At 52.3% G+C, this 15,262-nt stretch overlaps 3 protein-coding genes across 5 annotated transcripts; 2 read left to right on the top strand and 1 right to left on the bottom strand.

Moving 5' to 3' along the window:
- Positions 1-81: 81 nt before the first annotated feature.
- Positions 82-7,166, bottom strand: Mbd6 (methyl-CpG binding domain protein 6). The gene is given in 14 exon segments (XM_090327614.1): positions 82-976; positions 1,097-1,191; positions 1,194-1,237; positions 1,495-1,562; positions 1,649-2,062; positions 2,167-2,336; positions 2,485-2,638; positions 2,927-3,588; positions 3,722-4,771; positions 5,023-5,185; positions 5,315-5,417; positions 5,703-5,839; positions 6,023-6,086; positions 7,083-7,166. Coding segments are annotated over 12 exon segments (3,111 nt in total). The 5' UTR covers positions 5,816-5,839; positions 6,023-6,086; positions 7,083-7,166; the 3' UTR covers positions 82-901.
- Positions 7,167-8,982: 1,816 nt separating this feature from the next.
- LOC150067104 (DDIT3 upstream open reading frame protein) lies at positions 8,983-14,490 on the top strand. 3 transcript variants are annotated; one of them, XM_090327689.1, is made up of 3 exons: positions 8,983-9,270; positions 12,564-12,611; positions 14,404-14,490. In XM_090327689.1, the coding sequence occupies exons 1-2, from the start codon at positions 9,208-9,210 to the stop codon at positions 12,603-12,605; spliced, it is 105 nt and encodes a 34-aa protein (XP_090183815.1). In that variant the 5' UTR covers positions 8,983-9,207; the 3' UTR covers positions 12,606-12,611; positions 14,404-14,490. The 3 variants fall into 3 exon arrangements, with proteins under 3 accessions (XP_090183815.1, XP_090183811.1, XP_090183802.1); XM_090327685.1 differs by lacking the exon at positions 14,404-14,490 and adding an exon at positions 13,027-13,059; XM_090327676.1 differs by having other exon boundaries at positions 9,000-9,270; positions 14,419-14,458.
- On the top strand, positions 14,404-15,218 carry Ddit3 (DNA damage inducible transcript 3). Its single transcript, XM_090327668.1, has 2 exons — positions 14,404-14,569; positions 14,657-15,218. The coding sequence occupies exons 1-2, from the start codon at positions 14,438-14,440 to the stop codon at positions 15,023-15,025; spliced, it is 501 nt and encodes a 166-aa protein (XP_090183794.1). The 5' UTR covers positions 14,404-14,437; the 3' UTR covers positions 15,026-15,218.
- Positions 15,219-15,262: the final 44 nt, after the last annotated feature.

Raw genomic sequence — 15,262 nt, 5'->3', positions numbered from 1 at the left:
AGTACAGAGCCAGAGCCAGAGTTTCAAAATATTCTCATCTGTTAAATTAAGAGTGTCTCCCATAGAAAAGCAGTGGAGGCCCCACAGGGCAAGTACAAAACAGAATTAAAACTCCCAAGGGTCTTGTCTTTACAAAAGAAAAGGCAGGAAGCAGCCCCTGGACAGCTGGTCATGCTGGCCGCTCCGGTTGGACCACGTTGCATAATCTCCAGTCGCATCATCACAACGTCTCTGAGCGTTTTGATGGGGGAGAAGGGGCAGTGTAGTGTGTATGGGAGGAGAGGCCCAAAAGGCTCTCTATGCCCCCTTACCCCCCTTTATATCCCAGAGGAAAGCAGGAGGCTACACCTTAAAATGAGGCTATGTGTTTCAAACCTGGGGACAAGGGTAAGAGGGGAATCTGTGCTTTGAGCAACCTGAGCCAGAGGCAGAGGGGTATTGAAGGGGTGAGGGGAAGATGCATGATGCTTATTGCTTTGTACCTTTCACTGGGAAGGAGGGCAGCAGCCAACAGTAGCTCACAGGTTTGTAAACTGAGCCTGCTGGCTTTAAGAAGGGAGGCAATGAAGTCGAATTAAATATAAAAGTCATTTGTGCAAAAATAACTTAAACAAATAAAAGACCTGGGAAAGGGGTGTTCCCCTTAGCGCCTGATGGGGAGAGGGCCATATACCACCCCCCAGGCCTTTTCAGTGACATGGCTTTGGGGGGAGGGGGTGAGCTTCCCTACCCCCTGCAATGGCTCAGGATGGGATTGTAGGGGAAGGGGTTGCATTTGTGCTCCGAGTGGGGAGTAGTGCCCCCACCCACTGTCCACAGGTGCACGTGGCTGGCAGGGGCTCCCAAGGCTCAGCACTCAGCTCTCCCCAATCAGGGTCAGATCCAGCTCCAGGTAGGGCTGCTATGGGGCCAGTTTCCTCCTCTTGTTTTTGGCAGGACGTCCAGGGCGGGCCCGGGGAGGCAGAGGGACAGCCGCCTACAGGACAGCAGAAATTGGAAGGATGTGATCCATCAGCTAGATACCAGGAAGTCTTATTTGTCCACGCCCACTAACCTACCCTTCCCCTTGCTTCATCCCACCCAGACACACACTTACTCGGGTTGTAGGGCTGGGTTCCAAGGTAACGTCCTGGCGGGAGCTATTGCTATTCCGGGTAGGGCTGCAATAAGGGGCACAGATGATCAGGAACACTCCCCAAGCACCAGGTGAATTTCAGAAGGCTGGGTGGGAAGCTTTCTACATTTGGATAGTAAAGGCATAATATCTTTACTCATATTCAAATGAATAAGTTCCATTTTTGAAAACCAAGCCACTATTTGGGCTCGGGGTATGGCTCAATAATAGAGCATTTGGCTAGCATGTGCAAGGCCCTGGGTAAGATACCCAGCATCACAAAAACAAAACAGTGAAAACCAAGCCACAATGCAGACGCTAATATAATCCCAACAAGAATTAAACAAAGACCAATAAAATAGGGCTAAGCCTACACTCACTTGTATTTTCTTCTCCGGCCACGACGAGACTTTCTGACTATTCCCGGGGCCACCTGAGAAAAGACGGACTGTGCATATGAAAAGTGAGGAAATGGCACTAGATCCCAACTCTCCTTCAGAGCCTCTGAGCCCAGATCTCAATCACTGCACTCACCTTAAGGTCCTCAGAATGGGGTCCAGGAGGGGGTGGATCCTTGGGCTCAGCACTCCCTTCAGCCAGCTCCCCATTATGCTGCCAGTGGTGGGTTCTTGGGGACCGTTCCATTTGCCCATTGAAGCCACCACGTGTCCCCCACTTGAGGGCCAGTCGTCCAGGCTCTCGCCGGCTGCCAGGCTTTCGCCCCCGGCCTGGCCTGGTCTCACCATTAATGCCCCTAAGTCCCCCTCCTCCCCTCCGGCCCCGTTTCCCTGACCCCCTCCCAGTGAGCAGCTCAGGGACTGGGGGGTCGGGAGAACTGTGGGGTGGGGCTAAGGCACTGAGGGGAGGCCGGGCAGGCTCTGGTTCAAGGGCTGAAGTGGGGCTCTCAGAGGGCAGACAAGGGGCTTCTGGCTGCTCTGGAGGAATCTGCTGGCAAAAAAAAAAATAAGATCTGTTAATTTTAAATATGGCCCACTATTCTGTAACACAGAAAGCCTTCAATATCGCAAACAAATACCCACGCATGCCCTCACCTGGAGACTCTGTAGCAGGCAGGCTAAGGGACTAGAAGCCTCTGAGAGAGGTGGAGGAGCTCCCCCCCCAGGGAGGAGCTGCAGCCCCAACTGGCCAGAGAGAAGAGGGCCAGGAGGTTGCAACAGGCTGGGGAGGGTTCCAGGGCTGCTGGTCAGTGAGGACAGGTCACCTGTTGGGAAATTACAGTCAGAAGTCTCCCCCAGACAAACCAACTAGACCCTCGTTAGACTTTACCCAGTGGTCAGACTTTCTTCCTAGTTCAGCCTTTGCTCCCAATTTTTGCTATCTTTCACACCAGAATTCTCCTTCAGACTCACCCAGCAGGCTGGCACTCAGCAGAGGGCTAAGGAGTTGGGGAGGTCTCCCTGAGTTGGAGGGGGCCTTGCCCAGAGAGGAGGCCCCCGGGTCAGTAGTTGCCGTGGTGACACTGGAGGTAGGTGGTCCAGGTTGGGGGGCACTCAGGACACAGGGCTAAGGAATGGAAATAGTTATAACATTTACACGGGTAAAAAGGTTTATGGCTCGCATACCTTCGCAAACAATCCAACTAAAGCTCAAGCGAGGTAGGCCATGCTTATTACATACAGACTGTTCTTAGAGCCATCCTACCCCCAGCCAAGATAAGCCCTCCCCAGAGGCCCTGAGGAAGAGGTCAAGCATGAATCTAAAAGCCTGGTCTGAAATGTGGAACAGGATTCCTAATTCCCATATTCCTGGTTCCACCTTTTTTCTGTCCCACCCCAACCCCCCCATCCTCACCTGGGGGGGTGTCCCCGAGGGGGGATCCAGGCTGGCAGCCAGCAGCGCAGAATTTAAAGCTATGAGGGTAGGGGGGGCTGAAAGTGGGGGGAAGAGGAGGGGGGGCAGGTCTCCTAAACCTGAAAATGGCTCTCCACTTGGACCCCCAGCTCCCTCTGCAGATCCCTCCCCATCCCCAGCTGTGGGACCCAGGGCCAACAGGGGCAGAAAAGAGGCAAGAAGGTTGCTAGGAGGTGCAGAAGGTGGGGGGAGAAGGTCTGAGGGTGATGGTGAAAGCAAAGATGCCACTAAAAGCGAAGGCCCTTCAGGCTCGCCAGGGGCTAAGGGTGGGCCAGGTCCCCCTGGTGGGGGTAGAAGGGGCTCAGGGGGTGGTTGTCCTCCTCCGCCAGCCAGCACACCAAATAAGCTGTGGCTGAGTAATGGAGAAGGTGGAGGCTGCCCTAGACTCAAAGGAAGAGGCAAGGCCCCCAGCATCCCTGGGAAGCCAGCTCCACTCAGCGCCAGGCCCTGCTCGGGGCTGGGGAAAGGGAAAGCTTCCCCACCAGCCAAGGGAGGCAGAGGGCAGGCTGGGCCTGCCCCCATGCCCAGCCCGTCAGATGGGCTTTGAAGCACAGGGCTAGGGACTACTGGGGCTTTGGAGGCAGCTGGTGGGGCGGGGGCACCTGTAAAAGAAGAGAAAGATTCAGCTCCAGGGAGGCCCACAAACCACCAAAGAGCTCTCTACATTTTCCCCTCAAAGCCCTGGCTGCCTCCATCCCGCCAGGCAGAGGAAAAGCTCTTTTAAGACTCACATACCTGGCACACTGCTGAGGCTGCCACTGGTGGTCCCAGGCAAGGAGGGCTGGATGGGGTGCCTGGGCTGGGGAGGGCTCCCTGAGGAGAGGGCTGGGGGAGGAGGAAGGTGTGCATCTGACCCCAAAAGGTTAAAGCTTCCATCAGAGTGGGAAGGGCCTGGCGTAGGGAGGCCCAGGAGGGACAGCACAGAAGGAAGAATGGGTTGGGATGGCTCTGGAAGAGGAGGAAAGGGCTGGGGGACGGGAGCAGGGGCACGAGGACGGCTCCGTCTAGGAGTTTGAGGGCATCCCCCTTCCAGCAACCTCAGGACAGTTGGGGGCCGACGGGGACGACGCTGAGAGGGCCGAGGGGATGAGGAATGGGAAGCTGAGGGCGCCTGGGCACGGGGCCTTCGGCCCTGTAAAGTGCTGGGAGGGGGGAGCGGGGGATGCTGTGCCTTGGCTGCTGCAGAAAGTAGGCTGCTAGCAAGGAAAGGGGGTGCCCCAGGCCCCTCCACCGTGGGGGCCCCTCCCAGAGGTCCCAGGACCAAGGGCAGGTGCATAGTGGCTGAAGACACTGGTGGCTGAGTGGCAGGACCAGGGGGGCCAGGGAGATTATTGCTCGGGGGCAGGGGAGGGGGTGTTAAGGCATCACTACAGTGGAAGAGAGGAGGATCTGAAGGTGGTGAGGAGGAAGCATGAGGGGCTGGAGGAGAGGCCAGGTCAGAGGGCACCAGGCTGGAGCGGAGAGCTCCCCAGTTGTATGAGGGGGCATTGAGGCTGATAGCAGGTGGAGGAGGTGGGGCTGGAGAGGGGGCATTGCCCCTTGGGAGGAAGCAGGGGCTGCTGCTGCTGCTGCCCCCAGAAGGGACTGGGTCTGGAAGCCTTGGAGGTGGGAAGAGCCCCCCAGGACCTGCTAGAGGGGGAAAGACCTGGGGAACTGAGGGTGGTTCTTGGGGAAGAGAGCCAGGACCCCCATTAAGTGGAGTTGCAGGAGGAACTCGACAGGGAGGACGGGTAGAGGGAGGCCCTGGGGACACAGTGTGGAACATTTGGGGGCTTGCTCCCTCTCCTGCAATAAACAGAAACAAAAGGTCAGCCTGCAGGGCCTCCCCCCCTCCAAGTACTTTATCTTTTCCAATCCTATTTCCCATAGTTTTACAACCTTTCTGTCCCTTCCTCTCACCAAGTAACTCCCCACCAGACATATTTCTTCTTTGTCCCTCTCACACAGCAACTCCACCACCACCACGACCACCACCACCACCACCACCTTCCAGGCCCTCAGGCTTCTCTCAGTGTGCTGTAAAGTAGAAGACTCACCAGGAGAAGAGTGTGAGCAGGTGGTCTCCATGCTGCGATACAGAGTTGCCATGGCAACAGCTTTCCGCCGGTGGTTGCACAGCTTGGTCATGTCCTCCTCTGATGCTGGCCCCACCCCAGCCCCACCCTGGGTCACCGGGGCCGAAGGGTCAAAGTTGAAAACCTATAAGGTAGAAGGCATAGTTAGGGACCATGAGGGGGTAGAATCTGGGTGCCCAGCTCCTACAGTCAGTGATTTGCATTGTCTTTTGGTTTGTCCTTGTACTCTCTGGCACCTCCCATGATTTCTAACCTTGGGGACATTGAGTGGGCACTCCAGACCACACTTGCAGGTCCCATCGCTGAGGAGGTAGCTCCGGGTTTGCTCCAAGGAAGACAGCTCTGTGCCACTTGGGCTGTGAGAGGACAGGGTCAGAGGGTATGGGGTTAGTTGGCAATGAAGCAGGAGATACTCTGTTGAGTTCCTAAAGTCAAAGGCCTTCCCAGAAAGGGAAGACAGGAAGGCTAGGAGAGAATGGTCTTAAAAGTACCACATCTAGAGAGCAAAAAGCTGAGGAAGGAGGGGAATAGAGAGCAATAAGAAACCAGAGATGGAAGCCCTGAGAGCAAGGGTAGGAGAGAGAAAAACAAGTGAAAAGTCAACAGAGCTGGTGGAACTTGGGAACTCTGAAGATCCATACCTGATATAGAGCACAGCACCCTCTCGCACACAGCGCTGCCAGCCGATGGGGACAGATGTGGCCACAGGGCCCCCAGCTCTGTCTGCTCCACTGCTCTCATTGCCCCCATTCATTGTGTGTAATCAGCTCCCGCGTGCCTGATAACACAGACATCCGTGTGGACACTAAGATGATTAAATGAAGCTGGGTACCTGAGGGAGAACTCCAGGAAAGTAAAGGTTGGGAGACCCAGGGAAACTTGGAAAGGCCTCAAGAGTTGCCCCGGGAAGACCTTGGAAAACTCGAGGAAGAGGAGTCCTCTGCCACACCACCATGACTACCTGAACATCTCTGCAAACATTGTGGGGTCCAGTCTAAAGCCGGGGCCACCAGCTTAGCCCACACCTGTAACACAAAAGAAGGGTCTTTCACGAATCTTTCTAGCTCAAGAGCCCCACAGCCTAGAAGACTCAAGGCAAAGGCCTTAATGCGAAGCAAGTGCCTATGAAGACCTCAGGGATCTGCTGAGTTTGCAACTACCCTTTCCAAGCAAGCCCGGTCCCCAGGGACCAGAGGGTCAGCACCAACGTCCAAGGACCACAAAATCGTTGCCCAGTTTCTAAACGTGTGAAGGGGACAATCCCCTTTGTCACATTACAGACAGAAGACTTCAACTAAGGCTGTGAAAAAATTCCCACAATGCTGGGCCAACTAGGAAGTTTCCTAGTGTCAAGCCCCTGCTGTCCCCTCCCCAAAGGAAGATCATATAAAAAGTACAGATTACCCCATAGGCAGTTGCCCAAGTGCCTACTAGCGTGGTACCAAGAGAAATCCCCCCCTGCCCATTCTAGCAACTACTGATCTAGTTCACTTGGGACTTGAGAGGTTAGAATCACAGCTCCTCTCCTCCCAAGATCCTGAGAAGCTCTAGATTCTCCCTCAAGCCTAAGGCTAAGGGACGCAGAACCTCCTATCCCACTGGTTTCCAATTAGAAACCAGAGACATTTCTCTCTGGTGTGGGACGTCCCTGAAACCTGCAAATATCCTCCCCACCTCACCATCGCCTCCACCCCACACTGACGGCTTCCAAACTTTCCCTCTCATAGCAAGGCGCCCTGTCACCCAGACTGCTTCTCTTCGCTTGGGGAGGAGGGGAAGGCGCACGAAGTAGGAAGGAACTTGGGGAGAAGGCGGGCGGAGGGTGGGCGAAGCATTGAAGGAAGAGAGGTGAGGAAGGCAGAAGTCAGGCAGTGAGAAAGAGAAACGGTGGGGGCAGGTGAGAGGGGGAGTGGGTTGGGGCCGAGGAAAGGGGCCGAGAGGACGCGGAGGGGGCAGAGGGTAGAGGCTGCAGGGGAGGAGGGGGAGGGGGAGGGGCGGGGGGGGCCGGGCCCCGCACTCACCGCGGCCCATGGTTCGGCCGGCCCCGCCCTGCGCAGTCGCGGCCCAGAGGGTGAGTGGGAGGGGGGGTGGGAGGAGGGTCGGTGGAGCCCGAGCCTCCGGTACGGCCCCGGCCGGTCCTAGCAGGAAGCACCGCCGCCGCCGCGGATCACCGAGCGGCCTCCCGCGCATGCGCCATGGGGGCCAGGGGCAGCCCTGGGGATTCCGTTCCCAGAAGGCACCGCGCAGGCTGCCGCCACCGCCGCCGTCGCTGCCGCCGCCACCGCCGCAGCCGCCGCCGCCGCCGCCGCAGCCCGGACGGGAGAGGGGCGGGGCCGGGCCCCCGCCCAGCGGACAGCAGCGAGCCAACAGGAGGGGCCGCAGTGCGCATGCGGGAGCGCGCCTACCCCTCCCCCACAACCCCCCATTAATCCCCAAGAGAACAAACACCCCACGCGGCCCCCCCCTTTCCTCCGCGGAAGGATCTGCGCCTCTTCCCAGGCCACTGGTGGCCAATCCCCGGCCTCCCCGGGGAGGGGCCTCTTCTAAAGCCACAATCTGTTGAGGGAGCCAGGAATGCCAGGTCCGGGAGGGGCCAGCACCAAAAGATGAAAGTCGCGACTTGCCCTGCCCCGCCCCGCTGTCTTCCAGGGTGGTGTGCCGGGACTTGACCCGCTTCCCCAGGTCAACATGTCACAACACGACCTCGGCCTGTCAAGTCACATGACCTCTGCCTGTCACTGACAACCTGGTCCTTCTTTAGGCCAGATGGTCCAGCCCACCCCCACCTCCATTATCAGAGGGAAATGGAGGTCTGGAGCATCGGAGCCGCCTGCCCAAGGACCTGTCACTGCCGCTCCGTCCAGTCAATACCGCTCTGAGACAGCTTCCAGTGACCACGCTGGCTGCCCCTTGAGGGGATGACAGGATGTCCAACAAGCCACCACATGGCCTCTTGTTTTCCCAGCACAAGAAAAAATATTTTGCACGGTGCTTCTACTTTTGTTCAAGTTGCCTCCGAGTTCAGGGTTCTCTTTTTCTCGCATCAAGCGGTTTAATTTACAAATAAGAACCGTAGGATTCCAGGGCAACTGAGGGACTGAGGCTAGCGAATGGGTTCCTGACAAGCCTGTCCAGAGCCTTCGTGCGTCCAAGTGCACGTTTCGGGCTTCAGGATCTACTGTAGCTCATGACCCCAGACACCTAGAAGGCAGGAGGCCAGCTCCTAGGGGCGGGGGGGGGGGTCACAGGACTAACTGGAACGGTGAAAAAGAAGTTTGCTCTACAGTTAAAGACAGAGCACATAGGAATGGGCAATCAGATTCAAAACGTCAGTTCTGGCTTGAGAGGGCTAAATCCGAAACAAGGTGAACAGTCAAAGGTACTTCTGAGGAAACGGAAAAGGACTACAATGTGATACCAGTATCTCGGCCTTGGGGGAATGTACGGAGGCTAAGAGGAGTTCTCATTAAAAATACTCGAGATGGTGTCAATCCAGGTGGACAAATGCAAACTCTAAAGGCTTGTGTGCCCGTAAGCGGGGAGGGGCCAAAGAAAATGGGAGTTCCTTATGGAGGAGGTAAAACGGGTAAAGCGAAGCGGGCAGAACAGCAGCTCCTAAGGGGAAAACGCTGCGATGAGGTTCCGTGCCGCAGCCTAAGGGTGGCCACAGTTGAAAGCCGTTGGGGCCGTTGGGTGCTGGGAGCTGGCGCCCCGCCCTCTCTCCTCTCCCACCTCCCCCCCCCCCCCGTACTTCCCACCACCCTCGACGTCCTCTTGCGCGTGCGCGTGCAGACACCGGTTGCCAAACATTGCATCATCCCCGCCCCCCGTCCTCCCCTCCCCCCGTTCACACTCCCCTCCGCGCGCGCGCATGACTCACCCACCTCCTCCACGGGGCCTCGTGACCAAAAGCCACTTCCGGGTCCAAATCGACGTCGACTCCCAAGCGGGAGGTAGAGATGTGGGTGGTGCCGCGGGGCTCCTGAGTGGCTGCTGTGAGGGTGGGGCGGGGCTAGTGCCGGCGTGCCGCTTTCTGATTGGCAGTCCTCTGGATCCCGCCCCGGAGAGGAGGGCAAAGCCGTGGTAAAAGATCACAGCTCCGCGCTCAGGAGGACGGACACTTGAGGGTAATACCAAGAGCATATCATGTTGAAGATGAACCGGTGGCAGCGACAGAGCCAAAGTCAGAGCTGGAATCTGAGGAGAAAGGCGAGTACTGACTCCCTATCCACCCTTTACTTTCCCATCCTTGGCGAATACCAGTCGTCCTCTCAAGAGTTGGGACGTCTGCCCTTTAGGATGTGGCTCCACCCCCTCCATTACGAACTTAGGGACTGTCCGGAGCAGGGGTGGGGAGAATCTTCTATTCAGGGGTAGTGCTCTCAAGGGTACGCACCTCTTCCTTCGGGCGATAACGTCACTTTCCCCCTACCTGGAACAAGAGCCCTTGCTCTGAGCTGCTGTGCGGAGAGACCTCTGTTGCCCTCGGGAAATTCATCCTTTTCCGTTGCCAGCCAGCTCCGGGCCACTTCAGGCCTATCCAGAGAGGCGGGACGGCAGGACACACCTCCTCGTGACGGTGGCTTCTGCCGTTTCCGCTGCTTGGCCACCAGCGGCATTTCCCCTACCCCACCCCCAGCTTTCAGCTGCAACGTTTGTAGGGCTGAGGCTCAGGATGGAATCTTGAGATGGACACCTTTGGGAGCAGGGTTACCGATGGACGGGAAGCATAGATGGAGTTTCCCTTTTCCCCAGAGGTCTCCCGGCTTACCGCACAAGAGAGCAGCCTGGAAACCATTTGGGATTTCCCTAGGGCACGGGCCTTCTCCTGGGCTTGATCAACTATGCCTCTCCCTGTCCGGTCTCCCAACTAATCTCTGTAACCATTGCATCAGGCCAGCCCACAGTTTGGCTCTGTAGCCCTCTGGTCTGGAACTTCACTGCTGATGAAAGCCACATCCCATAGATTATAAGGCAAGGGAATGCTCCCCAGAGAGGACAGCCTTACAGAGAAATACACAGGGCAATATTGCATCTCCAGTCCTCCGGGACAGGTAGCTATGCACTGGTCCTGGTTTAGTTCTCTTTTTCTTAAGTGACTGGGGGTGATTTTTTTCCATTCATTTTACAGTTGTTTTTTGAGGGGGGCAGGGGGTCTTTTTTTCTAGGGATTGAACCTACGATGTTCACTTGGTGGGCAAGTGCTTTGCCACTGAGCTACATCCCAGATCTCCATTTTAATATTTAATGTGCACCTGCTATGTGACACAAAGATTGGGGTCCAGAGTACCTCCTAAAGACTGTGGGGGGGGGAATCTCTGCTCTCAAAAGCTCATATTTAGGGGTGGGGTAGGGAAAGTGATAGAAAAACATGGGAAAGGAGTATAAATGTTCAAGAAGTAATGTACCCACTACCTGACAAATGTAATTGTAACCCCTCTATACATCACCTCAACAATTTTTTAGAAAAGCTTATATTGGGGCTGGGAGTTTGGCCTAGTGGTAGAGTGCTTGCCTAGCATGCACAAAGACCCAGGTTCGATTCCTCAGTACCACATATATAGAGAAAGCCAGAAGTAGCTCAAGTGGTAGAGCTCTAGCCTTGTAAAAGCCCAAGGACTAGCAAAAGAAAAAAAAAAAGTAAAAAAGCTTATATTTTACTGGGAGGCACTATGCCTCCCACTGGAGAAAACTAAAGCAGGAAAGGGCAGATAATGTTCAGGATGTGGTTTGTCATGTGCAGAAATTACAAATGCAGAGAAGGTAATCCAATAAGTCATGAAGATTATGTTGAAGAGCTTTCCAGAAGATCTAAGCCAAAAGGCAGAAAACTGAAGCATGTTTGGGAGCTTTGGGAACAAACTGGTGGACTGAGCTAGTAAGTTGGGAGAGTGGTGGATGAAAACCCAGGCAGGGAAGAGGCAGATTGTGTAGATCCTTGGAAACTATTTTGAGGATGTTTTGTCTTTAATATGTGTGAAGTAGAAAGTCAGGAGGGTTCTGAGCAGAGGAATGACCTATTTTAAAAGGGCTGTGGATACATCCTTTTAGCTAGGCAAGAGTGCTTGCCTAGCATATACAAGGCCTTCCTGGGTTCAAGCATCAACATCTTAAAAATAAAAAGCGGGATGAGCCGGTATCAGTGTAATCCTAGTTACTCAGGAGTCTGAGATCTGAGGATTATGGCTCAAAGCCTGCCAGGGCACAAAAGGCTGAGACTCTTATCACAAATTAACCACCAGAAAAGCTGGAAGTGGCACTGTGGCTCAAGTAATAAAGCAATAGCTTTGAGCTGAAGAGCTCAGGAACAGTGCCCAGTTCAAGTCCCACAACCAGAAAAAAAAAAGTGGGGTGAGGGAGAAGCAGGCTCACTTTAACTTCAGTATTCATACACAGATCATGTGGGGTACGTAACAAAAGCAGAATTGAGACAATCCTGCAAGGACTCAAAGGAATTCAGGGAAATAATGACAAATCTACATTTGGAAACAATGGGATTGGAAGGAGTGTTTAGGTCTTGAGTATTTTTAAAACAATGAGGTAGTCTGGATTGAGTTGTGAGGTGTGAGGTGAGGGGAATCAGGGTGGTACCAGGGTTAACTTAAGCAACTACAATTTCCAATTCAGTGAGACAGGGATACCCTTAGAAGGGAAAGATCTGAGCTGGGCACTGATGACTCATGCCTATAATTCTAGCTACACAGGATACTGAGATCTGAGGATCGCAGTTCAAAGCCAGCCTAGGCACTAAAGTCTATGAGACTCTTATCTCCAATTAACCACCAAAAAACCAGAAGTAGCACTGTGGCTCAAGGGGTAGAGCGCTAGCTTTCAGCTGAAGGGCACAAGGACAGCCCTAAGGCCCTGAGTTCAAGACCCACAACTGACCAAAAAAATAAAAACTAAAGGGAAAGATCCGATTTTTCCTCCCAGGCCTGGGGCTTGAGTTCAGGGTCTGGGCACTGTCCTTGGCCTTTCTCAAAGCTAGGACTCTACCACTTGAGCCACAGCTCCACTTCCGGCTTTTTCTGTGTATGTGGTACCAAGGAATCGAACACAGGGCTTCGTGCATGCTAGGCAAGCACTCTATCAATATGCCATGCTTCTGGCCCAGATCCAATTTCTTTATTGACATAAGCTAAAGGGCTTTAGATATCCAAAAAAGATGGAAAATAGGCAGTAGACAGCAGAGATGAACTGCTAGGAGAGATCCAATCTGGAAATGTACACTTAGAGTACATATCTCCCCAAAATTCAGTCTTTACTCTGACATATTTCAGCCCTGCATTGATTTTAGAAAATGCTGATTTGGCCAGTAGTTTGCTTGTTATGCAATTGGGACTACAAATGTCAACAACTAAAAATAAAGGAAGTTGAGCTTTCTTCTGTCCTTGGAATTGGATATAGGACTGTAACTATGAAAGGGCATTAGGAGACTGGAGGTAAATAACTTTCATCTTTCTCTTTCAAAAATGGCTAACATTTACCTTTGTTCCCTACAGTGTTACAGAAGGAAGTGTATCTTCATACATCATCACACCTGAAAGCAGGTAAATTTAACTGAACCTTTTCCAAAACTAATTCCTAAAAGATGTTGCTAGAATCCCTTTGCTGGGATTCTAATAAGTTAGTAAAAGATCTAGCCATAATGGGAGAGTAAGTTTCAATCCAAGCAAATTTTTGGTGTCATACCATGTCCATCGTTAGGTCATCCTATAACAAAATGACCAAACCAGTATTTGGAGAGAGAGAGACACACAGACACAGACACACACACGTCCTGGGGCTTGAACTTGAGCCACAGCTCTATTTCTGGCTTTTTTGGTGCTTAATTGGAGAGGAGTCAGACTCCCACATGGTCTGGTTTCAAACCACAATCCTCAGATCTCAGCCTCTTAAGTAACTAGGATTACAGGCATAAGGCACCAACACCTGGTTCCAAATAAATATTTTATTGTATTTCAGAATTGAAAGCTGATTTAAGAATGACAAAATCCCAACAAAGGTACTTTTTTTTTTTTTTTAATCTTACCAGTCCTCATTAGGGTCAGATGAACCAAAGAACCATTTGCTCAAATGCCCCACACACGAGACAGGAACACTGCCCCTAGAAATAGCCAAGTGTTTCCAAGTACACCGAGTACTTTTACTAAGATCTCATTAAGAATGTATATCCAGGCTTAGTTGGAGGAGTGCTTGCCTAGCATGCAAGCCCTGGGTTCAATTCCTTAGTACCACATAAACAGAAAAGACCAGGAGTGGTGCTGTGGCTCAAGCAGTAGAGTGCTAGCCTTGAGTAAAAGAAGCTCGGGTACAGTGTGCAGGCCTATTTCAAGCCCCAGGACTGGTACCAGTGGCTCATATTTATAATCCTAATCCTTCAGAAGCCTGAGATCTGAGGATTGAAATTTGTAACTAGACAACTTTTTTTTTTCCCTCCTGTACTGGTTCTGGGTCTTGAACTTGGGCATTCTAAGCCCTGTCCCTGAGCTCAAGGCTAGTTCTCTATCACTTGAACCACAACCCCATGTTCAGCTTTTTGATAATTAACTGGAGATGGAAGATCACAGATTTTCCTGCCTGGGCTGGCTCAGGTTTCCGTTCACTATATAGCTAGGATTCCAGGTGTGGGCCACCAATATCCAGCCTTTTAAAGACCTTGATCTCCATTTAGCCAGTAAAAAGTTAGGAAGTGGAGGTGGTTCAAATGGTAGAGCTCCAGTCATGAGCAAAAAAACAGAACATACACTCTAAAGAAATGTTAATATTGGGTTGGATATGTTCACTGATAAGAATGAATGTAAAAGCCAGGCACTGGTGGCTCATATCTGGAATCCTAGTTACTCAGAAGGCTGAGATCTGAGGATCACAGTTCAGTGCCAGCCCGGGCACTAAAGTACACAACTCTTATCTCCAATTAGCCATCAGAAAACCAGAAGTGGCATTATGTGCTAGCCTTGAGCTGAAGAGTTCAGGGACAGCACCTAGGCCCAGAGTTCAAGTCCTATGACCAAAAAAAAAAAAAAATGCAGAATGGATGCTTAGCATGTGCAGTGCCCAGTGTTCAGTCCCCAACACCAATATTCATGTCTAGTATTGTAGAAATACAATCTTAAAAAAAAATGGATGTGACTGTTCCAGTAGAAATATTTTATAGGACTAGATGTGATAATGCAGTGCCTGTAATATCAGAACTTGAGAGGTTGAGAAAGGAGAATCTTGAGTTCAAGGCTAGCTGGACTGTATATTGAAACCGTATCTTAAATTTTTAAGAAATGAGAAAAATATACAGGCAGCAGAACAGTTTCTCAACCTGTGGTCTAATGGAGCTTTTATCTTGAGTATATACTTTTGTAGAACCTGATCCACTGCAGAGATGGCTGCTGAGTCATTGCCTTTCCCCTTCGGGACAATGTCCAGTTGGGAGCTGGAAGCCTGGTATGAGGACCTGCAGGAGGTCCTGTCCTCAGAAGGGGGTACCTATATCTCATCCCCTGGAAACGAAGAGGTGAGAATGCTAGTCCTAAAACCGAGATAGGAAGTTACTTTTTCTTCTGCAACTAATATTCATCTCCTTTTCCTTATTTCCTTAAAGGAAGAATCAAAAACCTTCACCACTCTTGACCCCACATCTCTAGCTTGGCTGACTGAGTTGCCAGGACCAGCAGAGGTCACAAGCACCTCGCAGAGCCCTCAATCCCCAGACTCCAGTCAGAATTCCCTGGTGCAGGAGGAAGAGGAGGAAGAGCAAAGAAGAACCAGGAAACGGAAACAGAGTGGCCCATGCCCAGCCCGTGCTGGGAAGCAGCGTATGAAGGAGAAAGAACAAGAGAATGAAAAGAAAGTAGCACAGCTAGCTGAAGAGAATGAACGACTCAAACAGGAAATTGAACGACTGACCAAGGAAGTAGAAGCAACGCGCCGAGCTCTGATTGACCGAATGGTTAATCTGCACCAAACATGAACAATTGAGACTGTCACTCTTCAACTTGGGCCACTACCTACCTTTCATGGAAGTGGTCATACACCAAGTGACCAGCCACACACCATGCCAATGACATGACCATCAACTGCACATGTTCAGTAGGGGGAATATTTGGAGTAGACCAAAGGAAAGTATCTCAACTTGTATATATAGAGATTGTACATTTATTAATTATTGTTCATATCCAGTAAAGTGGCTTTCTATGAACAAGTTATC

This window comes from Megascapheus bottae, chromosome 2, assembly GCF_031878675.1.
Source record: "Megascapheus bottae isolate mThoBot1 chromosome 2, mThoBot2.hap1, whole genome shotgun sequence".
Classification (NCBI taxonomy): Eukaryota; Metazoa; Chordata; class Mammalia; order Rodentia; family Geomyidae; genus Megascapheus; species Megascapheus bottae.
This window is presented reverse-complemented; position numbering and strand designations above follow the sequence as displayed.